This window comes from Arvicanthis niloticus, chromosome 3 (genome assembly GCF_011762505.2).
Source record: "Arvicanthis niloticus isolate mArvNil1 chromosome 3, mArvNil1.pat.X, whole genome shotgun sequence".
NCBI classification, from domain to species: domain Eukaryota; kingdom Metazoa; phylum Chordata; class Mammalia; order Rodentia; family Muridae; genus Arvicanthis; species Arvicanthis niloticus.
Genome location: NC_047660.1, coordinates 104,079,394 through 104,105,073, shown reverse-complemented (window position 1 = coordinate 104,105,073; position 25,680 = coordinate 104,079,394). Strand labels below are relative to the sequence as shown.

General features: G+C 37.6%; 1 protein-coding gene across 5 annotated transcripts in view; it reads right to left on the bottom strand.

Moving 5' to 3' along the window:
* Znf385d (zinc finger protein 385D) overlaps positions 1-25,680 on the bottom strand; it is an 885,608-nt gene that overhangs the window by 76,956 nt on the left and 782,972 nt on the right. For all 5 annotated transcript variants that reach the window (XM_076931609.1, XM_076931608.1, XM_034499193.2 and 2 more), the window contains one exon: positions 8,132-8,294. In XM_076931609.1, coding sequence (XP_076787724.1) covers positions 8,132-8,294 — 163 coding nt within the window. The remainder of the gene's footprint in view (positions 1-8,131; positions 8,295-25,680) is intronic.

The following is a 25,680-nucleotide window of genomic DNA, read 5'->3' as shown; positions in this document are numbered from 1 at the left end:
TAGATCTTTGCTCTAATCACAATAGTATCAAAAGTATCTACTAGAATTAAAATACTTGTTGATAAATAAGTATGGATAGACAGGTAGATTACGGAAAGATAATCATACCTTAGTCTGTGCTTCAAGTTTCAAGCCATGATTTTGTTACCTTTTTGGGATACTGAGGCTTTGGTAACACAATTCCTTAAAATTAGGATATCAGCAACTTAGAGACTCCTTCACAGGGTGATCTTTACTGTGTGTGAAGAACAAACTCATATTTGTGTGCATGTACACATACACACACTTAGACTCACACAATATTTTTAATAGGTCAAAGTTTGGAGGAGCAAGATATGTATTCATTTATAGTAACACCTTAGTGGTATGCTATGGCTTGTCTAAAATATAAAGAAGTCCAAGAGTGCTGAGGGTAAAAATTTAATATGAATTGTTGCATGGAATGAGTGCATTTGATCACTAATACTTCAGTGGAGGTCAGAAATTTTTTTTCTTTTTTTTCTTTTGTTTTTCTTCCCAAAATTGTTGTTTCAGTTGTGATGAACTTAAAAAATATTTTTCTACTATATTTCTATTATTTTCTAGTCCAAAAAACACTACATGCAAGAAAATCAGGGTTTGGTGGCATAGGCTTTATTTTTGTCTCTGTTTTAACTTAGTACCTGTCAGAAATAGGGGAACAAAAGTTTGATGAATGCAGAACATGAGAGCCACATGGCTCATGGTCATTCTGATAGTCCCTATTGCATGCTGATATTCACCATGGAGTGTGCTATTCTGAGAGTGATTTATTTGAGCAATCATATAAAGTGAAACATTGTCATGACTGTCCCAAAATGCAATTCTAACAAAAGTAAAGTCAACTAGACTATTGCTGTAGCCTGGCTGAGTGGTGCACCTTCATCTCAGTGGAGTCAGTCTGTTCCCTGCCCTCAAATTCATCCTGTTTCCAATGTCACAACTGAGAGTTCAATAGACAGTCAACCAGACTCAATTGTGATTTTAAAAACTTTCTTAAGTCTCATTACACATCAAAGCACAGTAATTTAATGATGAATCTGAATGCAATTATGATAATTAAAATAGCAACTTAATTCTAAGCTCTGGGAAATATTCACCCAAGTGCTCATGCATTGCAACCTGAGCTTTACTGGCTAATAACTCAGATGTATACTGAAAAGTAATCACATGTTACAGAGTTTAACCAAAAAAGCTGACTGACTAAACACATTTAAATGGTTACTATATATTTGGGATTTGTTATTTCTTGAAGTAAACATAGTACATTTGAAATAAGTATCGTGTATTTATAGTACAGTTCTATTAATGGGTATTTTTGCTTGCCAACCCTAGATGTTAGGATCAATATCTATAATAAGATGAAAGTGGATACTTTTCAAGGAGTTGAGATCTTCATGGAGTGGAAAAACAAGAATCTATATCATGTCAGTTGATATTAGACATGAGTTTGCGTAGAAGCATCAAAGAAGAAATCAAGGAGTGACAAATGGTAAAGGATCTATGTATGTTGCTTCACATTCAAACAAATCTGCATAGACAGCACATGCCTCTTTATGGACAATATTTGATATTCATGGAGATGATGGGAAGCTTATTCTACACCCTTGGCCTCTAGTCCTCATGTGCTGATGTTGGGCAGGGGATAAGAAAAAGTGTGGAGAATGGGCTATAAAGAAGAACAAATGAAGCCTCACTTCATGTTCTGGAGTTTGGGACTCAAGGTGATAAAATAAAATGTAGGTCGAAAATGAACCACCTGTCTTTCAGTTTTGTTTTTAGTAATAACTCCACAGAAGCCATTACAACCTGACTATAGAAATTATGGTCTTAAAATGCTTTCCATATTTGGTATTCATCACTATTATACATGATCTCATGGCTGCACGTGCCCTCTTGTCACTTTTGATCATTGTTCAACTCTGTTGCTATATCTTTGATTTCTGGTTTCTAGCTTAAATATTTCATCATATAAGATTATGTGTGCTCAATAAATCTCCATAAATAAATGTTATAAAGACTGGAAGAGGGAAATCTTCTGTGAACATCACAGGCATCGATTTTATCAGAAGTATGACATCTGTAGGTAAAGCTACTGGGAATTTTAATTTCAAAGTTTAATTCTGATATCTATATCACATAGATATGTTTAATGCATTTATATTAGTCTTTATTTTATACATTTTACAAATTTCTGGGGGAGAGAGTTTATATACACAAATATATGCACTACACTTATGGACACACATATGCATTTGTTCTGAAGGGCTTCAATTAACACTGCTCTGAAATACACCACTTGTTAGCTGAGATTCCAAACTCAGGACAACTGGAGAACAGTTGATAGCAGGTAGTGCTTTGTCTACAAGCTCCTTGTCTTCTGAAGATCAGATTCTTTAAAAGAAGACCCTCTATTATTGATGCCTTCTTCAAGAAACTCATCAGCCAGGTAATAATGTGTCCTATCGTGGGAGAGGAGAAGAAGCTAAGGCCATATTGAGAGGACTCTGTCATAGGTTATCAATGATACTTCTACAGAGCAGTCAGCACTCCTCTAAGTACTTTACTTAGTCTACCTTCCTCCTCTCCTTCCCTGTTACAAGAGGATACAGAGATGCCAGTTATAACTGGAGCCTGGGAATTCCATATTTTGTTCTATGTACCTCTAACCACATGGCATTTTATGCACCTTCTCTCCTCCTAACATGTGGCTACCATCTGTTTGTTTCAAAAGAAAATCATCACATCCATAGAAGGAGAGAACGTGCTCCACCTATTTACGTACACATACAGGTATATACACAAATCAAGATCACAGATTACACTCTAGAATATCAGTCCAGTATCATCTGTTCTCCTATCTTGTACACTATGCAGTAACACCCCAATGAGACTGATGGCAAAACCTCAGAAGTCCACATACTACTGGTTTCACAACTCTTGACAGGAAGAAAGATGATTGACACTTGTCAAGATGAAGACATTGTACAGCTCTGTGACTCCGGAATGACTATATATATGCCTGGACCCAAATTTTTATCTTCATTTTCTTGCCAGCAAAATGCTATTATACTCATGCATAAAAAATACATTTCTGTTATTTTCATGTCACTCTCAAAGTGCAATTTTTCACCCCTGATTCTTATAGAAAGATCTTAGAATTATACTACTCAAGTAAATCTTAGATTTTTTTTTCTTTTACTGTATTTCCTCCCTTTTTTTCAATCACTTTTCTGATCTGCTACTACCAGGGTGATCAGGGGATTAGCTTGAGAAGTATCTAATAAGAAGAATCTGAGAGCCATCACAATCTCCACAATGATAGAGGGACTTGCTCCATCCTGTCAAGAGTTGTGAAACTAGTAGTATGTATGAGGACCTCTGAAGTCCTGAGCACTACATTGGGGCACTACTGTATGGTGTGCTAGACAGGAGAGTAGATAAGTCTGGACTGATATGCTAGAGTGTAAATTTTATACTCTATACTGCATCAGACCTCTACAAATCAGTAGAAATAGATCTCTGAATTTTTTTCATACATCCACAATGCTGATTCAGAACTCACAAATATGTGTCTCTAAATTCTGTTTATGAAGATGCAGAGCAATACTTCAGCAACAATGGCAAGTGATAGAATGATAGAAAGCCATAAGTCATTCATAACACCATAATATTCATCATAAATGTATCATATGGGAAATTGCTTACATTATTTTCTGAAGTACTTTAAGACAGTACTTTCTGAAGTCAACTCCAGGTTGTATATTGTCTTTCTTTTTAGCATCTGGGACATTTGTAGCCTAATCCATTGAGCCAAACTCTTCCTACCTTCCTTGTGAAATCAGAAAGAGATGTTGACCACACACAAAACTCCTTGTCAATTTTCCAAATGACACTGTGGTTGTTTGTGGTTGGTTGTTCCATAAAATAGATTCTTAGATTCTTATCAGCTCAATAGTGTTACTATATGTTTTTCTGTAAACCTTAAAGAAAGTAGTATTGGTCCGCGACTTGGTTTAGAACTCAGCCTGATGCTATGTAGGACAAGCTGCTCAGGTGATCATACAAAGAAAAGAGCCCCAGCTTGGGGCATGAGCATGAGCAGCTAGCTGCCAGTTTACATCAGACATCCAGTTTATGAAGAGGAATGTTCTTTTCTTATAGGTTCTTAAAAGGTGACCTGAGAAAATTTTCTGAAGCACAGTAAATGCATGGGGCCAATGATTAAGGTAGACGTTGGTACCTTTATGTTGGGGAGTACAACATCCCAGATTGCAATTTTAAACTTAAGAAAAAAAACAAAAAAAGAAAAATGAAAAAACAAGAACTGAGTACAACATGTCCAGTTCATGCAACTGAAGAGCACAAATTTGAATTTCGATTTAGTATTTTTGTCTGATGAACATATTTACAACTAAGACTTGTTAAAGAGAACTTTACAAATCAGAAAAAAAAATGTATTCAGGGCATGCCAATTATAGGACTTGAGTCAAACATATACTCAGTAGGCTAATTAACTTCTGATTGGTAGTCACTGAAGGGCCTTTGCAAATGTCAAGTGTTAGGGGATCTCCAAAAGCAAGATGAAAGCAAAACACAGAAATACTTCCTTAGGGGCTGTATTTGATGACCTTTCATAAAACTCGCAAATGTAAAACTTGATGACCAGCAAAGAACAACTGTTACTTAACACAATTATCTTGAAGACAAATATGAAATTCTAGAGTTACAGTGTCCAAATGCTGAGATTTTCTATTTATTTGTTTAGTATACATTTAGTTATTAATTTAGTTACTTGTATTAGATATGTTGTAGCTGACGATAGTTCGAACTTCTGATCCCTTTGTGTCCATCTCCTATGGGCTAAGATTATAGGTAGGCACTATCACACTCAAGTGAGTACATTCTAACAATTATTTTGAAATTTGCTAAATATTGGTGCTGATAGCCCATCTGAGTAAGTTCCTAACAGGCATGGGAAGGCAGGGAAGGCAGGGCTAGGCTTAGAAAAAAAATTATTTATTTGTGTGTGTGTGTGTGTGTGTGTGTGAGAGAGAGAGAGAGAGAGAGAGAGAGAGAGAGAGAGAGAGAGAGAGAGAGAGAGAGAGAGAGAGAGAGAAGAATTTAATTAGGGCTTGCTTAAAATTTCAGAAGCTTATTCCATTGTTATAATTGTTACAATAGATTAAATGCATGGCAGCAGATAAGCAGACATTGTGCTTGAGGAGTTAAATCCCAGATGCAAGAAAAGAGAGAGCCATTGGGCCTGGCTTGGGCCTTTGAAACCTTAAAGCATTCCTCAGTGACACACTTCCTACAAAATACCACCCCAGTCCATAGCTCCTAATCCTGAGTCTATGTGGGCCATTCTTATTCAAACTCCCTTCCACATTACACTTCTTGGCCTCCAGTAGGTTTGCAGCCATATCAAAATGCAAAACTTGAGTTAGTCAAACTTCGAAAGCCTCCATAGTCTATAACATTCTCCACAGTGTTTAAAAGTCCAAAGTTCAAAATCTCTTCTGTGATTTGTGGCAATCGTTTTAACTGCAACCCACAGTAATCAAAATAAAAAGGCATATTTAATACTTCCAACATACAATGGCACAGAATATACATTTTTATTCCAAATGGAATGAAGAGTAACATAGTAAGAAAATATTGAACCAAAGAAAGACCAAACTATCAGGACAAACTCCAAATTTTCTTTTTATGACTGATGTGAAAGTGCCTTTCACATCTCCAACTCCTTTCAATTTTGTTGACTACAGCAAATATCTCTTGGGCTGGTTCCACACCCAGTCTACAGTTTTTCTTGGCAGATATCCCATGACTCTGGTCATCAAATGAAATCATCCAAACTCTAGGAGTCTCCAATTTAATTTCATAGCTTTACAAAATGGCCTTTCTGGCCTCCATATATGAATAACCCTGACAAACATCTAGACTCAGTGACTTTCTTTAGGGGAGATCCCATGGCCTCTTTTTGTATCCTTGACTCTAAAGCCAGAACCATATGACCAAACCTGCCAAATTCTGCTGCTTAATGAGACAGGAGTTGTTCTCCTCACTCAAATACATTTTCAGTGGCTTTCTGTTGTAGATGCTTTCCTAAACTGCTTAAACGTTTCTTCATTTCCTCTTCATTTAGGAGAAGTTACAAACTTAGATCAGAGGAATCTTGCCCTGAGATCACCACTCCCTTTATTCCATTTAGCATCAGGCTTTTCTTTAAATTTTGTGTCTCCTTGAGCATAGAACCTAGCTCCATTACACTCCTGGTGCTCTTTTTCTCCTCACACTGCATGTTTTGTATTTTTACTTACTATGCTTGCTCCTTTTCATTTTAGATCTGCAAAGAAATGAACACTAATAACCACAAAACAGAGTCAAGTAGTAGGCTGTCTTGAAATCTCCTGTGCTAATGTCATTATTCCCAAACTCTTCAATTTACCCTCAAGCAATTTGTTTTTAGTCATGAGCCAAAAAAGTGGCCATGGTCTTTGCAGGATCTTTACAAGAATGGTCTGTAGACCACATACCAATAATCTTTCCCATTGGAAACTTCTTGAGCTGGCTAAGACAGTTCAAATTGCTTTCTGTACTTTCCTCAGTGCCCCACTAATATGTACCATTTAGCCTATCTTAAAGCATTCAACTGCTACTATATTTTTGCATTAGTAAGCTATCTACACTTCTCTGTGACAAAAGTAGCATCGGGTCTATTCATTCTTGTATTGGTATTTGACAACAGAAACCATGTTCACCAGCTTTCTTACCATGGCACATTCAGCCACCAAACCTTTAATGATGAGAAAAATGGCAAGTGTCTTTATTTATATTAAAATGTTAGAGCATCACTCTTATGTTAGATACCAAAAGACTGCTTGGGAGAAGCCTCAAGAGAAACAGCCTACTCATCCTTTAGAAGCTACAAATGGCAACAGATGGGTTCTACCAGAGAGTCACTAAAATGACTATTTAGAATGTACAATGAGGTGACAGCACAGAGATAAACGGTGCTTGTAGCTTCAGACTTGAGATGTACACAGGCTCATAGGAAAGGGTGTGGTATATCTATCAATCACATCTAGTGTGGTGTGAGAATTAACGAACAGTTCATTTTAGATTCATACAGAAGTATCCATAATCTCAGATCACCAGAGCACAGTGTATGTGTCCCACAGATCAAATGTGTAGAGTCACTTTAACCTGTTCTCCTACTTAGCATTCTATATTTTTATCTGTTTATACTCAAAACAGTTCATTTCTGATTAAGACATCCCTAGAATTGAGGCTATGAACATTTTCTTTCCTTCATTCATTGCACTTGTATACTCTAGAAGACAATGATCTCACTAGTCCCTGTACTCTAAATGCTCTACTCTACAAAGTGATTTATTACAATTCGGTCTCCACATCTCCACATCATGCAGAACTACCCGTTCATATAAATACAAGGAACAATTGTCTCATATTTTAGATGCCAGTTTAAGGAAAGAGCATTAGCTTCTTAGCTGTAAATAAGGTAGTCATTTGCACATACTAACCCAGGGCCATTCAGAGGCTGTTATTTTACTGTGAAGACCATTAAAAAGAATAATTGGCATCAATAATACTTACCTGCCCATGCAGAAGGAAGGTTACACAGGCATCAGGAGCCCAAACAGATAGTCACACTTCAAACAATGCGGCACTTGCAATTTATAGGAATAAAGCCTAGAGATAGCAGTGTGCTTACACAGATCTTCTCCAGGCACTCAGTTTTAGCACTAGATAAAATCACTCCCAGTGTTATAAATGTGCAGAAGATATTGAAGATATACACAAAATATTAACGTCCCAAAAGGTGGGGAATATGGTTTTCAGGGAATTTATAACAACTGGGTCTCTCCAAACAACCACAAGACTACTTCAGAATGCAAAATCTGTTACATATCTATTGATTGTGTTAAAGGTTGTGGAACATGAGAGGGAACAGTTGCCATTACACAGGTAGATGGATTCCAGCATGAGTCGATGTAGTGGGCACATATTTAAAAAGATATGGGTTTAGACAAAGGAGGGAACCTCCGAACAATAACAAGGACAACAACAAAGATCTTTGCTTAACCTGTTTTGTCAGAGCTGGTGGTGATGGGATTGGTAGTGATGGAGGTGAAGGCAGTCTTTGCGCTGTCCTTGGCAGTGACAGATTTCTGCTTATTTTTCATGGCTTCCAGTGCTTTGAGCTTCTTGGCATGTTTCGTGCCTTTGTAGTGGGCCGCAGCCTGGCTCTACAAAGGAGAACACAATGAACCATGCAATCAGGCTCATTTCTAAACTGGCATTCTCTGTATTACTGCAAATACAGACTCTCTTTCAATAACAGGTACCATTCAAGTTAATGCTGGCCAGATCTTTGTATGGAATGATGCTTGGAAAGCAATGGGAATCAAAGTCTAAGAGTCAGAAGGAAGAAATATCCACTTGCTTCCCTTAATGATCTGAATATTAACACATCGACATTTTCCTTTTAGAGTATGTGTGTGTGGGGGGGGGGTGGGGGGGTGGGTGCGGGGGTGCGGGGGTAAGAATTTATACTGGCATTGCCTTTGCTCCACCACTAGAGATACTGGGCTCCAGAGAACAATTAACAAAGGATCTAGCCAAGAGTGATTCTCTTCTTTTCTGTTCATAAAATATGGTTTCTCTTCCCGCCACATGACTGATTTGCATGCACTGTCTACAAGAAGGACTCATATAACTTAAGATATGTGCACTCAGCAGATTGATCTTGAAAATGGAAATGAAAAGGCAAGGTAAGGAGAAGCAGGGGGATTTCTTGATTTTTCCTTTTCTTTTGCTTCCTATTAGAACTTCCTCAGAAAACACAATGTGATATTTCTTTCTAGAATAATTATACTCAGAAAGTTCTGAATGTTAAATATCTAAGCTGGTAGATGCAGTTCTTTCATGGGTGGATCCTGAAATTCTGTTTTCTGGGCAATTTGTATTTCCTGAGGCTACTGTTAATTACAGGGGCAGGGGACATTGTTGAGACACCACCATTACATAGCTAAGGCTAGTCTAAAACTTGAGATATTCCTGATTCTGCCTCTGCAGTTCTGGGATTTATAGGTCAGCACCATTTCTCCTGGCATATTTTCCAACACTGTTTTTGAAAAGTTTCTTGAGAGACATTAATTGAAATAGAAAGTCATTGGTTATAAAATATTCATTGAAAGGAACTGCGAAATCACTTGACTTTGCAGCTGGGGCTAGAATGGAAAATGGATAGACAATGGTCACTTTTACAAAACAAAATCTCAATGAAGGGTTTATTTCTATTGGGTTACCCATTGCTTTCCATTAATATTCAAGCTAAATATTTTATTTTACTAATAAAATGGCAATGATTTTATTATACCAGTTAGAGCAGGCAGGGCCATCAATTATAACATATTTTAAAAAAAACAAATACTCCACACCTTCATTTGCATCATTCTGATAAGATGTTCCCAAAGGACTAGGTACCTTTATTGAAAGAACACTGGATAAGGAAATTATAGATTAGAAACAGTTTGAACAGAAAGCACTCTCATGCACTAGTACACATTTCCAACAACATAGAACATCAGAAAGCATAGCATGAGCCCAACAGGAAGTTCAGATATGCCGCAGTTAACTATAAAATTAATAATTTGTTGCGTTGCCCTGACCCTAACATAGGAAGCAACTCTTGACAATATTCCGTTTTGTTTATACTTCTTAGTTCTACATTTCAGTTTGCCATGATAAACTGCAAGTGAAACACAGGCTACAGTCAATTAAACTCACATGGAACCTAGACATATTCTTTAAGTCACTACTGTGTAATATTCATTAAAACACAGTACCCTTCCAATGATGATGGACAAAAAATGTTTTTAAAATATGTATTTAAATTTAGAATTTTAATCAACAATGCTATTATCTTCATATATGTGTTCAAAATATGCATATGTTCATGCTTATAACTTTAAGACAAGTTTACTCTCTAGGCCAGGCTGGCTTTGGCCTCACACGTGGGTTGCTCTTGCATCAGTGTTTTCAATATTGAGTTACTGATACGTTGCATCCATGGTGCCCAGCTTCAAAATGTACATGTTAAAAGATCCTAGAAAGATGTGCACTGGAACAAGCACAGTCCACAGAGAAAGCAAAGCCTTCTGTGCAGGTGCAGAAAGCCTGATACTCTCCAGTGGGTCAGGAAGGATCAGAGATGCGAAGGTGACAGAGTGCACAAGAGGTGGGAAGTTCTTGATTGGCATATCTAATATGTGAAGATTGAAAATAAAACAACTAAAATGCAAACTCACACTCATGCTCACCAAGCGATACCCTCAAAGGACCGTGTCAATCACCTTGGTGACAGATTACCTAGGTTTTTCCAACTAGGTATTTAAAGTGCGAAATAAAAAAAGAGCCAACTGGTAGAAAGGTGTAAAGTGCTGTGGGGAGTCTAGGATGTGTAGAATTTGAAATAAATGGACCACAATAGTGGAGACCAGCAGAGGGTGACCATTGATTGTGGTTGAGAGTCAGCATGTGTACTCTGACAGTGGAGGTGGAAACTCAGATTTAAAAATGAATACAGACCAAATAACCATCTTAGATATTTTGAATTTTATTCAACTCTGATTTTTCATTGAGTTCAAAAACAATCCTTGAGGCATTCTGGTATAAAGGTTCCAATCTATGCCTGCTATATTAATTCCTTTGTCTGCCTTGATTCATTGCTGTTACAGTTTGTCTGAAGGAAGAAATCTAGCCCACTTGCTTCATGCTTAGGCCATGTGACTGACTGCAGAGATGATTAGGGTTATCTATCTATGTCGCTGTATAGACAAGGCTGAATCCAGAGCAGCTGTGCTTCTAGGAGATTTTCAAAAACACCACTTGGCAAAGACTTGTTTGGGGGCTCTTCTGTGTTTCTTTGAGGCAGAGAGACATGAGGCAGTCTAATATACAAGAGCATCCTCTGACCCCTATGAAGCTAGTTTGGGTAGTCATCAGTTACTTGCTGAGTTAAGCCATTCCCAGAAATGTGTGCATCCCGAAGAGATAAGCAAATGTTCTGTTTTAAGAACAAATGATGTTAACATTAAATCGGCAAGTATGCTTAAATTGAGATGACTTCAAATTTGGTACTTTATAACTAAAGCAAAATCATGCACACAGAAGCCAATATAGCAGAGCTATACTGTATCAGCTGACTTTAAATGAAGTGAATGGTGAGGTGATTGTGTCATAGAAATCACTGCATGGATGTGAATTTTGAGCTAGCATATGGCATCATGGAGTTTAACAGATGTCATCCCAGAGGTATGTCCTGCATAAGAGGACGGTGCCATTCTAAACCCTGACTCTCAATGCTATTGCAGGCTTCCTTATCTGCAAATTTTCTCATTCTTATTTCAAGCTGTCTTTTAGCCTGTGCAGACCTGAGGTTCCAAAGTGGGTACAATTAACTTTTAAGTGGCTGACACTTGAGAGGGGAGTTGTCTATTAACACATACACCAACAGTTTACTCACATAAATAAGACACATCCATCTGAATCCCTAGTATCCTGGGATGTTTAATTAATGGCATGTCATTTTGTACTTCTACAACCTGCTTTTTATAAATTCATGTTTTTTATAAATTTCACTTGAAGTGCTTCTCAAAAATCAGGATTTTTTAAAAAAATGTAATCATATATACCTAGATATTATAAATAGTCAATATTCAGGGGCTCATATGATCTTGGGTAGTTTGTGATGTCATAAACTTGCATCCTCCTGAGCACTGGCAAGGAGATTGGTAGAGTGCACATTTTCGGTGTCCACACTAGGCTTCTGGAATCAGAAACTATGAGAAGAGAAAGCTGCTGCACAGAGAGTTGGATATTAGTAAACGTCAGGGTCGTGAGGCTGACCCTGCTCTCATAAGCAGTACCTTATGAAATAAGGAACTGAAACAGTAGACCTGGTAACTGCTTCAAAGAATGGGATCTGAGTCCAGCTCTGACCCTGGGTGGGCATGTGACATTTTGAACTGTTCAGAGAATTACTGTCCAGTGGAGGCTTTTTGGCAAAGAACAAATATACATTATTGTATTCCCCTTTAAGAGCTAATCCAAAGAGGAATCTGAACAAAAACATCTCTAAGAAAAGCTGTGTTAGAAGAACATAAATCCTACCTGAAAATGTGGATCATCATATTGGTACTTCTATCTACTCCCAGCTGTAAGACTTTTCCTCTGCAATAGCCTCCAAGCTTGACAGTGCCTACCGTTTTTCTGTACTGAGCTCCTCTGGTCTATACAATTCTCTGTGTGCATCTGAATTTATTCAGCAGTTAGGTATGGGAAAGTGCCTGAACAGTTAAGAGCACTTGCTGCTCTTGCAGATGACACAGGTTTGCTTCCCAGTATCCACACTAGGGTGCTGCTCATTTGCCTGTAATGGCAGTTCCAAGGGATCTGAGATCCTTTTCTGCCTTGTGGAGTTCATATAAACAGTGTTCATGTTTGCGTGTGTGCGCATGCACACACACACACACACACACACGCTAATAAAAATAAGTACATCTTGAACCTTGTGATTCAGGAGAAAAAGGGATGCCAACATGAGGTCCTCCTTACAACTACCAGGATTTGAGTGTAATATAAGCATTTTTGGATAATTCTGATGAATACTAACATATTTGACTCATCCTAAGAATTTTCTCCAGGAATTTATTCTGCTAAAAGTATCTGCTGAAACTCAGAAACCAATACCCCAATGATGAGGCTTTGGCTTTTCCCCCTCCTTTTGCTCACAGTACAGGGACAATCTTGCTTTCAGTTTCTAGTGTTTGACTAAAGCATTCCTTATAGTTCAAAACAAGAGTCACACTCTTGCCTCTTTTTATTCTTCCTTTCTCTTATCAAAGAAAGGTGACTGAAAGTTAGCAATGCCCATATCCTCCATGAAGGTTTTGACATCTGATCTATTCAGAAGGTTTAGGCTAATAAACTTCCTAAGAAATAACACAATGTTTGTTTGGTTGGTTGCTTTTCTGTATTTCATCTCTTTATCATCCCATAACTTTATCATCACCACATTCTCAAACCCAAACTCCTATCCATTTTCACAATTTGGGAAGCTATCCAAATTGTGGCTGCTGACAGTCTAGACCTTTATTGTATTACTACATATGTACACAATAAGTTTATGTGCATTTTTCACTTCCAGTCTACCCGTGGTGAGTTTATTCCATAGACTCAAATTGGCAAATTATCAAAGACTTGTAACACCAAAGCGTGAGTTTTTAATCATAAATATAAAACCATTTAAAGATTAAAACATTCTATCCATAAATACCTGCGTGTATGGGGTTTACAAGCACATGACATCTTAGTATCTTGAGACTTCCCATTTGTTTTGGTGTTAGAGCCATAGAAATATTGTGATAATAGCAACTTAGTTTTTGAAACTACATGCATTATGTGCGCAAGCCCTTCTCCAAGCGCTTTCCTTACCAACCTCAGCCTACCTGAACTTTCTTTGGTGGCATGTTTTGTGAGAACCAACCATGTACACTATTAGCTGTCGTGCTTCTTCTGCAAATCTGTGAGTCTGGTTTTCAGCACTTTTGATAAGAGTCCAAGAACTTGAAAACATTAGATAAAAGGTCAGAACAATGGAGATAAAAGTGTGACTCCTCATGAACTGTTATCAGAAACACAGTTCCTAACTGGGTCCTAGGGAACATGGCTTGTAATCTCTGCTGCCTAGGAGGCTAAGGCAGGAGAATATGAAGTTTAAGTCCTGTCTGTATAGAGTGAGTTCAAGGCTAAACTATGTGACTTAGTGAGATGTTATGTGACTTAGTTTATGTTTCAAGAATGAAACGTAAAAGGATGACTGAGGAATATAGCTGAGTGCTAGAGTGCTTGCCCAGTATGAACAAAAATGTATGTTCAAGGTCTAGCACTGTCAAAAAATAAATAAATAAAAATAAGTGTACATCCATGTCTAAAATTACAGTTCTTGGGAGGTCGAGGCATGAGAATCAGAAATTCAAGGCCAGCATGGGATATGTGAGACTAGTAAAAAAGAGAGAGAGAAAGACTAAATCCTAAAGGTAAGTGAAAAGCACCTACATTGGTGACTGTTTTTTTTTTTTTTTTTAAACCAATGTTAGTTATATTGATGTCATCAATACCTATCAACAGCTCTCTATATAGAAACTTTTATCCAGGAGAGGTGAACTGAAAACATAGAATTAATGTGGAAAACGTCCATTCAAGTCAAGAAACTTGTAGCCTTCTAAGATGTTGTTTTCTGAGTTTCTTGTTTTCCATTTTTATGTTTCCTTTCCTGTCTAAGGTAATTCTTGTTCCAGAGTGAACTCCCAGGCCATGACTCTTACCTATTAATTGTGTTCTATTGCTCTTCTATGGGCCAAGTTGTGGCAGTTAAAGACACATGATATGTTATGTTACAGTAATAAATAATAACTGTATAGAATGATGATGATAATGAGAAGGATGAAGGTGATGATGATGAATATTAGACAAAAACAATGTCTAGTGGCAGAACTTTTGGAATTTCTCTATCTGATTCCATTTTGCTTACAGGGATGGGTCTTGGAGTAAGGGATGTCTAAGTTCTTTAATTATCTACTTTTTTCACTTATTGAGGGAGTTGTTAGATAGCAAAGACACAAAAACTGCACTAAAAAGTCAAGGCTGCATTTTCTCTGCTGCTTTATTTAATATAATATTTGAAGAAGAAATTTAAAGGTAAAATATTTTTTGTGGTTTTCTAGGTTTTCTTTACCTCTATCAGTTCTCACATGCACAGGGAAAATCTATTAGATTGAACATTTTAGCCCTTAGTGGCATCTCCTACACAGAACATTAATGAAATGTATCGTATGATTGTATAGTTAATAATTCATGTAGCAGAATCCACTAGTAATGAATTTTTACTTGGGGTCCACCAACATAGAAGCCACACCACAGTGGTACACCTAAGTATATTTTTGGAGTTCATGTAATAGGTGCTTTTATTCTTTTGTACTCTCTGATACAGAAATGAATAGTAACCATGGGAACAAAAAGGGAAAGTAATATCAGAAAGGTAATTTTCACATACTACCACTATTCAAGGTGTTGGGGGGGAGTCTAAATAAATCTACAGAAAAGGTAGACTTATGCCTTATATTCCTAGACACATGAGAAACTTTTATAACCAAAATAAATACTTCATTGGCTTTTCTGCATGGTTGGAAAAATCTGTACAGATGATTTCATTTATTTTATAAATATTGTCATGATTGGTAACAATGAAACAACTAATTTTATTTTTCTAACTTGTACAGTAGAGTACTTATTTGAGTGAGAGAAGCTGAATATAGACTCTTTATCTGTTTCTTGCTATGGAGAAAACCATGGCATCTGAGCATGTGAAGCTTACCCTGCTGTATCTTTAAGGAATAATGCCAGGGATTTGACTAGCAACAGGGAATAATGGATTTTGAAAGCTGGTACTCGAGATCAATTCTGGTTTGAAGAGAAATAATGTGCAGAAATTTTCTCAGTCTGTTTTGGGCTGTATTCAGGTGTCTCTAGTAAGTGTTAATTCTAAAGATAGAATTGTAAATGTTCCAAGTTTGTGAATAATGGAGACAAATCCGAGAAATCACCTGGTCTAACTATTGAGTCAGTACACAGGATGCTTTTCCAACACTTTGCTCATAGTGTGAATGTCACCTCCATTTCTAAAGTCTAGAGACAAATGAGAGATGGTGGATCTAATTATGTCCCAGAGTCAAGTCGTCATAGGCATTTGTGCTCTGGGATGACATGAATGTACTCTCTAAGTAGTCTTCGACTTTGTTCTGTACCCTGGTTATAATGTCTGTCACCAGCAAGAAAAATCACTCTCAGTACAGATAAATGAGCAACAGCCCTTTCTTTCATTCTCTAAAGAAAAAGGCTACAAGGAGAGATCTTTTTCAACCTCTTATGACTAGTTTTCTCTCACCCAGAATCCATTTATTTTCTAATGAGATGTCGCCTGTTCTCATGTTACCACAGAGGGTTAAGTGTCTATTTCAGGCACAGCCTGAATCCCACCATAGGAAATTGGCTTCAAAATACTCCTTATTCTGTCCCTAGAACCCACTAGCCATCTCTAAATACTTTGCCTACTAAATGCATGTTGAATTAATATGTCATTTTGATTTTTAAATGGAGATATGCTTATGGTATCTCAATGGCTTTTGCATGTAAGCAGGGTTCAACTTAATTCTCTGCTATTGCTTGGCATCATGCCCTGTCTGCTGAACACACTTCAGGGGAATTTTATGGCACTTAATGCAGGCAAAGCATCTGGCACAAACACAAATTATTATTTTTTTTTTCTGGGAGGAATCTTATCATGAAGCACAAATTGTGCTATTTATGAGCACAAACTTTGCATAGAAGGTAGTGAAGGGATAATTTCAAGATGGTTTGCTTTTAAAATTTTTGAGTGCATAACAGTTTAGGTTATTCCAGGAAATGCTTTGGATAATTGCCGTGATGACTTTACAATTTTAAGAGTTATATGGAACATCAAATTCTTTCAAATAGGTGAAATTTTCAATACTTGGAACTTTTGTTATAGTTTCATGCTCTAATACTACAGCGACATTATGACTTTGATAATCTGTTTATTTTCACAATAGTAATGTACATCTCCAAAGTAACGTATGTCCTATATTTGTTGAAGAGATGTCCCTAGAGGAAAAATCAGTCTCTACATCCTTATCAATCAGAAAAAGCTTCACCATATACTGTTGTATGATTTCTAATCTGAAATAAATGAATTTAACTGACTCTTTATCTTTTCATTACTTTTTCTTTTTAATTATGCATATGCATGTGTTTCAGGTGTGGGGTAATGTAAGTTTGAGTGAAATTGCTCATGAGTGTCAAAGGAGGCATCAAATTCTCTGGTGCTAGAGTTATAGCCTGGAACCAAATTTGGATACCCTGAAAGAGCACCAAGTTAAGAGCAACAAGTGCTTTTAATCACTGTCTAGTCCAGCGCTCCTCAAGCTTCCTAATACTGTGACCCTTTAATACAGTCCCTTATGTTGTGGTGATTCTCAAAAATAAAATTTTGTTGCTACCTCATAATTGTAATTTTGCTACTATTATGTATCATAATGCGTATATCTGATTTGTGACCCTCAAAAAAGGTCTTGACCCAGAGGTTGAGAGTAACTGAAAATATAACCCCCCCCCTTTTTTTTTAAAGAAAAGATCTTATCCCAAAGGCCACCCTCTAAAGAGTGCAATTACTTCTAAGACCTATGGGGCATTCAGCATGATAATCTGCATTTCATCCAGAAGTTTTGCTTATTTCTTTGTTGTTTTTTGTTTTTGTTTTGGCTTTTGTTTTGAGACAGAGTTTTTCTGTGACAGCCCTGGTTGGCCAGGAATTCATTTTGTAGACCAGGCTGGCCTTAATCATACAGAGATTAAGATTCTACCTCCCAACTACTAGGATTAAAGTCATACACCGTTAAATCCAGCTTTTTCTTTTTTAATTACTCATGGTTTTGTGTTTTTATTTTTGCTTTTCTGGTGTTTTTTTTTTTAAATGTTTGTGACTTTTCCTTCTGCAAATATGCCTGCCTATTAGAAGAGGGTATCAGATTCCATTATAGATGATTGTAAGCCACCATGTGGTTGCTGAGAATTTAACTCAGAACTTCTGGAAAACCAGTGAGTGCTCTTAACCACGAAACCATCTCTCCAACCCTCATCCAGATGTTTTGTGAGAGTTGAAAACCATGTAGGTCTCTGAAGCATTTTGGTATGTTATGAAAAGATGATGGGTTGCTATCATAGATAACCCTCAAACCCTGAATTCTTATGTGTGGAGTCCACGCATATTCATTTTTTCTAGCTCTTCATTTATTTATAAAGGACTCAATGCACAGTTACTGTGGACCAGACATAATTATAGTATGTGGTCTGGAGATTACAGATGAAGTCTAGGCTGCTGCTAAATTGGGGAATTAATCAGCAACAGATGGTAACTAGAGTTGCTGAGAAATGTCATTTGTAAGACAAATTAAGTATATTTCTCTGTTTAAACATTGAAACCCTATACCCAATCAGCTGCATCCTTTAAATGAATGAACTCAGACTCTAGCTGACAGTTATGTGGCTACATATTTACATTTTTTAGTGAGCTAAATCATACTTCAGCACTTAGCTGTTCTTACAAAAATTTTTCTGAGAGGGCAAGTGCTTTTCCCCTTGATCTTCACATGTCACCCATAGCAAATCTTCCTCTTCCCAGGCTAACACCACAGTAAGCTGACTAAGAAAAAAGAACACCTTTGTCCTTGTTGAGTAGAATGTAGTGGCTCACCATTTGGTCTTTGGAAGCCAATTTGAAACTATTAAAGTTCCGCCCTTTATGAATAGTGAAATGAAATAGCCAATGTCCAGCTACAGAAGGCTACAAGGTGTCCTCAAAACAAGGAAATAAGTCTGTTTTCTCAGAGTTAAAATTGGATCAGATGAAATCAGCCTTTTGAAGAAACTTTATTAAAGGCCAGGTCAAAAGCAGGATTGAACGGTAGGAACACAAATCAAGAGACAACTGAATGCAGAATGGGCAACTACATAACGAATGTTATTACCATGTCTGAAATAATGCTGTGCTTTCCCAATAGATCTCACCCTCGTATACAGGAGGAGGAAATTTCAAAATAAAAAGGGATTTTTTTCTCTCCTCCAAATAAATAGCAGAAGAGAAGCTACCACTGGATAATTTATTCTCTGCCATTGAAATGAACCAATTAAAGCTAGATTAGAGTATATAAAGTAGTTTCATTGGAAAGCCTCTCTCTGGCTGGTTCACTGGATTAAAGGAAGATGCCAGGGAATCCAACATGGTGGAGGAAAAGAAAAAGAGAGAAAAAGCTTTTGCATGCATAAAGAGAGAAAATGCAGAGGGAAAGAGAGAGAGAGAGAGAGAGAGAGAGAGAGAGAGAGAGAGAAGAAGAAGAAGAAGAAGAAGAAGAAGAAGAAGAAGAAGAAGAAGAAGAAGAAGAAGAAGAAGAAGAAGAAGAGGCAAAGAAAAACAGAGAGAGAAGGGGAGGGTAGACCAGAATGTCTGAACTATATGGCGAAGAGCTTCTCAGGGAGGGGAAGCCCTGCATCTTGGCTAGAAAGTTCTGGGCAGAGGGAAGGATATAGCAGCCATGCCCTATAGCAGGTAGGAACTGAGAGATGCTTGGAGAACTTGGAAGCCAGGTCCATTTTGGTATGCTAATTACGGTCCTCAGCTGTTTTTTTGTTTGTTTGGCTGGTTGGGTTTTTTTTTGTTTTGTTTTGCTTTTTGTTTAAATCTCAACATCCCAATCTTTTGTTGATAACAAATGAATAAAGGGTGATATAATTATCTGTGACTCCCTCCTGCTGTCATGGGGTATGATTATTTGGGGGTGAAAACCTGGAATGTTGGCCAGGTTCAGAAAGAGCAGGCTATTTCACTTGCTTTCCAGGTTGTGGGACTATCTGGGGGTAGGGAAATGAAGGTCCAGTTGAAGCACCTGGAGTAGCCATTTCAGAGCTGTCCAGGATGCAGGTTTTAGAAAACACCTGGACAGCTGCAGGTATGACTTCTGTTTCTGTTTCTTCTGACTTACCTGGTTGCTAAAACATAGCTTTTTAAAATTGTATAAATAGAGCTTTGAAAAGTCTTGTGGGGTGAGACATGGGCAAAGCTTATATCCCAGAAATAAGAGTCAAAGCTGACACAGTCATCATAACAGGAGATAATAAGAGAACCATAGTGATTTGTATAATAAAAATTTGACAATTATGAGAACTTTCAGAAGGATATTCAATGCCTCTGGTAAAACTCCATTTTATAGTGTTTAGATTTTATGAAGAAGGAAGTGGAGAACTACCTGACTAAACAGAAAGAGTTTAAACTCAGGAGAAGGCTGTGTGGGTAAGCAGGAAGTTCTTTCTACTCATATATATATATATATATTTAGCTTTTCCATGTAGAAATCTCCAATCCCCAGGTAGCAATTTGATTCTGTGAGAATCAGAGTCACCATGATCTACTATGAGGCAAAGAAATTTGAGAATGGCTTCATGACCAGCTCTGACCCAACAAGACTGGAAGAATGTTGAAATAATTCTTAATTTGTAAAACTGACTTTGCTAAAGAAGGGCTCTGGTTTCTAATTCTAACTTCTGTTACTTCCACTGAAGAACAGAAATTTTAAAGTCAATGGCCTGCCTTTAAGGGAAAATAGAAAAAAAGAAAGGAAGGAAGGAAGGAAGGAAGGAAGGGAGGGAGGGAGGGAGGGAGGGAGGGAGGGGACAGAGGGAAGAGGGAGGGAGGGAGGGAGGGAGGGAGGGAGGGAGGGAGGGAGGGAGGGAGGGAGAGAGAGAGCGAAAGCGAGAGAGAGAGAGAGAGAGAGAGAGAGAGAGAGAGAGAGAGAGAGAGAGAGACCGAGCCAGGATATCTTGTGAGCCCCTTTCCATCTGTCCAAAGTATCAGCATACCATGGAGCATGTTTACTTGTTTGCTTGCTTGGTTGTTTATTTCAGTGCAGGGGCTTGACACTAACCACTGCATGTACTAGGCTAGGGCTCTACCTGGGAACTACTTCTCTAGCCCAAGGCACCATACTCTGAGGTATTCTATTTTCGACTCCCAAAACACCAGGAATTTCAGCAGTTAAGTATCCTCCATTCTACAAATGAGGAAACAAGCCTAAAACTGCAGGTTTGTGCAAACCCTAAAACTAAGGCTTTTGGTGTGTTTATTATATCTTCAGAGGTTAATTTTCAGTATCTAAATTACTCTGTTAAAGGCATATTATCCATATGCAGATGAATATGCTTTTAACAGAGTAATTTACATACTGAATGCCTGCATGTAGAAGATCCTGCACAAAAGGCCAATCCAAGTGAATGAAAGACCTATAAAAAAAAAAAAAAAGAAAATAAGAAATAGCCTTGAATGCTTTAGTACAGAAGACAATTTCCTGAACAGAACACCAACAGCTCAGACACTAAGATCAACAATTATTAAGTGGGACCTCATGAAAAGCTTCTAGAAGATGTGATCAATAGAAAAAAATGGCAGCTCTTCACCAATCATACTTCTAACCCAGGGCCAATATTATACACACACACACACACACACACACACACACACACACACACCAACTGAACCACAAGGTTGAAGAATAGGCCCTTCGATCGATGATAAGTTTTTGAGGAGGGGCTGAAACACTGTCTCATTAGCCTGTACCTAAATAGTTATGTGATACATATAGACAATGAAGGTTCAAACAATAAAACCAGACTGAAGCTGAGCACAAGGAGCCCTATGGAGGAAGAGAAGAAAGAGGAGGTGGTGGAGGAGGAAGAATCTGATTTATAAAGGGGACAATAGCTAGGGCCCTAAGAGGGTGGACGAAATTACTGTTAAAGTTCTGCATGAGAAGAATTGGTACAAAAATTGAAGTTGCTGGACACCCATTAGCTCACAGCACAGAGCTGTTCAAATCCAGTTTATTTTTGCTTTTTGGAGGGATGTGGGGGTGGTTTCTCTTTCATTTGAGACAAAGTCTCTCTACACACCCCTGGCTGTCCTAGAATTCACTACATAGGCTGGACCAGCTTCAAACTCAAATCCACATGCTCCTGCCTCTTAAATACTAGGATTAAAACCAAATATGCTCTTGCATGCGGCATGTTTGGCTAGTTTTTATGTCAACACAAGCTAAGGTCATTTCTGAAGGGGGAACCTCAACTGGAAAACTGCCCTTATCAGATTGATCAGGAAGCGAGCTTGTGGTGTATTTTCTTGAATGAAACTTGAGGTGGGAGGCCCCAGCTTACTGTGGGCTCTGTCATCCCTGGGTATGTTAAGAATGGCTCAGCAAGCATGCTGAGCAAGCCAGTAATAAGGGTTCTTCCATGGCATCTGCTTCAGTTTCTGCTTCTAGGTTCATGCTAAGAGTTCCCTGGAAGGTGGACTGACTACAAGCTGTAAGCTGAAATAAACCCCTTTATCCCCCCCCAAAAAAAAGAAAGAAAGAAAGAAGAAAAGAAGAAAAGAAAGAAAGAGAGAGAGAGAGAGAGAGAGAGAGAGAGAGAGAGAGAGAGGAAGGAAGGAAGGAAGGAAGGAAGGAAGGAAGGAAGGAAGGAAGGAAAGAAAATGTCCGATGTCCTTAGTGGTTCCACAAACCCAAAGAAGCTAAGTAACAAGGAAAGCCCAAGAAAAGATGCTTGAATGTTACTCAAAAGGGGAAATAAAATAAACACTGCAAGTGGATCTAGAGAAAGAACTAGGTGCAAGATGGAATAGGGAAGGGAATGAGGATGGTGGCCAGCTGTGGGGAGAGCAGTAGTGTGGGATAACACAGTGGAGGCTCATGGGAGGATATGGAAGTGAACCTAGCTGAGACTCCTAGAAACTGTGGATTTGAAGACTGAAGTGACCACCTCCTATAGCCAGATAAGACGCGCAGTGGAGGGGACAAGAACCCATCCACAAAACCTCTGATGCAAAATTTGCCCCACCTACAAGATGTTTAGGAATAACAGAGATGTAACAAGATGTAACAGAGGTTGAAGAAGTGGCCAATCAATGACTGGCCCAATTTGAGACCCACCCCATAGGAGAGCCATCCTCTGACACTATTAATGACATTCTGCTTTGCTTTCAGACAAGAGCCCAGCATAACTGTCCTTTGAGAGGCTTCATTCAGAAGCTGATGGAAACAGATGCAGAGACCCATAGCTAAACATTAGGCAGAGCTAAGGGAGTCTTGTGCAAGGATTCAGCCAGCTGTGGAGAGGCCAAGGACACCACAAAAATACCAACAGAATCAACTAACCTGGGCCCATAAGGTATTATTTCAGAGACTGATCCATCAACTAACAAGCATTCATGGTCTGGACATAGGCCATACGTATGTAGCAGATGTGCAGCTTGGTCTTTACGTGGGTCCCTAACAATTGGATACAAGTTGCCTGCTTTTGCATAGCTTTCCCTTAGCTGGACTGCCTTTTTTGCCTCAGTGGGAGAGGATGTGCTTAGTCCTGATATGACTTGATGTTCAGGCCAGGCTGGTACCCTAAAAGGGGATCCCTTCTCTGAGGAGAAGAGGAAGGAGCAATAGGAGAAGAGTGTTGGGAGGGTGGGAGTGGGGGAGCTGCTGCCAGAATGTAAAGTGAATAAATAAATAGATTAATAAAAAATAAAAAAGTGGCATATTCATGCTTCAGAACAGGGGATCAAAACCAGTACTACATTTACTATTTTATTTTTATTATTACTGTCATTTTTCAGTACTATTTGAAATTAGTACTGAAAAGTAAATTATGAAGAACATTTTTTCTAAGCATAAATGAATAAGTACCTATTTTGTTAATATTAAAAGACAGAGCATATATGACTTCTTATAATATTTAGGGAGTCTCTAATTTGTTTGAGTTCACTCAGGTCAAAGTATATTTAACAATTAATCATTTTTATAGTTTCATAACCATATTAAATACAGGAGCTTTCTCAGTCATGCTTGTTAATATCACTGTTTCTACTGCAGAAACCAGCAAATGATTTCCTCCCTAGGGCATATATTAACAATTTACTTTTTGCAGACAAGTACACAAATATGATTAGCTTTGCAAATTGCTTTTTATTCTGTTACTGGTAAGTAATTTTTACATTATAACATTATAAACAGATGCTATTTCCAACTACATATCTAGCTGTAATGAGCTAATTTAATGTGTTAAAACAACAAAAGAAATTCAGGAATAATTTAGTGAGTCAAGTCACTGGGAAGCTCAGAGCAACATCAAGCATAAAGTTTATGAAAATATTTTAAGATTCAGTTGTTTCTAAAGAATCGTAGAGTCTCTGGTCTTTGAAATTCATTTACAGTTGTGAAGTCACCTCAGAGGTTTGTACTTCAAGCATATAAGTAGAAAGATCCACATAGACGTTCTCTGCTCTCCCATTTCCTTAAGCTTGGGATGTTTGTAACTGCTCTAGGTTGAAAACCTGACTTGTTTTTATAGTGTTTCATCTGAATAGTTATGTACTCTACAAATATTTCTATTCCAGGAAATCTCAACATGGCCACAGATTGTTGCAGAGGTAGAGAAGGTATAGAAGATTAACATATATAGCTTGGGAGACATGACGAACTCCTGAAGAATGAGGCAGAAGGTATAATGGAAACTAAAAAAGGATTCCTAGAAGGTTATAGACCACACTCATTATGCCAGACAAATAGAGGACTTCGAACACTGTAAGAACTGTTAGATTCAGAGAAATGTATATTGTCAAACACTCTGATTTAGAACAGGGCAGCTGAACACTAATGAAGTCTCTGAAAAAATATGTTTAGGAAATCCAAGCCATAAAAGTATCCAAGTATTTGGTCACTGAATTGCTAAATGGAGTGGCCTCCTGAAGCAAGCACTGTTTCATTAATTTTTCTGCTGATCCAAGCATTAATATTTAATTCTACATATTTATATTTCTAAGTTACAAGCACTAGGAAACCTATATTTGTTTCTATCACTTGTGATTGCACAAGCATGCATTAGTATTTTTAGTAACATTATTAAATAAGGTCTGTAGATTAGGATATCTTAAAAGTTCTAATAATGAAAACAAATAATAGAACACGAACTATCATCCAGTGGGAACTCTCAGATTGTCAGAAACGTGTTTTTCCATGAGAAGGCATATAATAGGTATTCAGTATCTATTTGGGGATGATAATTATATAGTATTATACACAAATTAAGTAAAAAATGAATTTGTTCACTTATTAATGTTTTCTAATGTTTCTTCATTTCAATAAGATTTCTTTTTCACTTCCTTATGATCCCAGTGTTGATGAAAGTAGCCACAACTTGGTCAAATTATTTTGAATCTATAAGCTAGAAGTCAGTGCGCAACCTGACTCCTGACTTTTTTCATATATCCATAATGAAAAATTTAACCTCAAGAATGGAATATCTCCAGTACCTGTCTGTATCTCATAAACGATTGAAAACCTTTCAACAGATGTTTTGGTACACTTATTTATCTGGTACTATAACAATTAGTATTTAAATGAAGACTAAGAGTCAATTCTCAATCCAAACAAATACCATTAATCTCAGGTTTTCTCTGTATAGGAGCATGTTAAGATGGCTTCCTGTTGGTTTTCAGTATCCCAGTGTTTATAATGGACACTACTTGAAAAACCACCAAAACCACAAAAAGTAGAACTTCGTGAAAAGAGAATTTCTACTACAGAAAGAATCCAAAAATAGAAACAAACAACTTTCTAGATTCAGTCTTCCACAGCCAATGAGCTATTGTGTGTAGCATCTTAAATGCTACCAGAACAAATACTTTCCACGGAGCACCAAAAAGCATACAAGTGTCTTAATAATGATACCAGTAATTCCAAATATATGCCAACAGTATATTTATGTGTCCATAAAACAACTCTGTGAAATTTAGAATTTTTCTCAAAATCTGATTTTATTACGGTTATTTCCAAGATGAGTAAACCAATGTTCACCATGAAGTAATTCTTTGGAGGTCCACAAAGATTGACT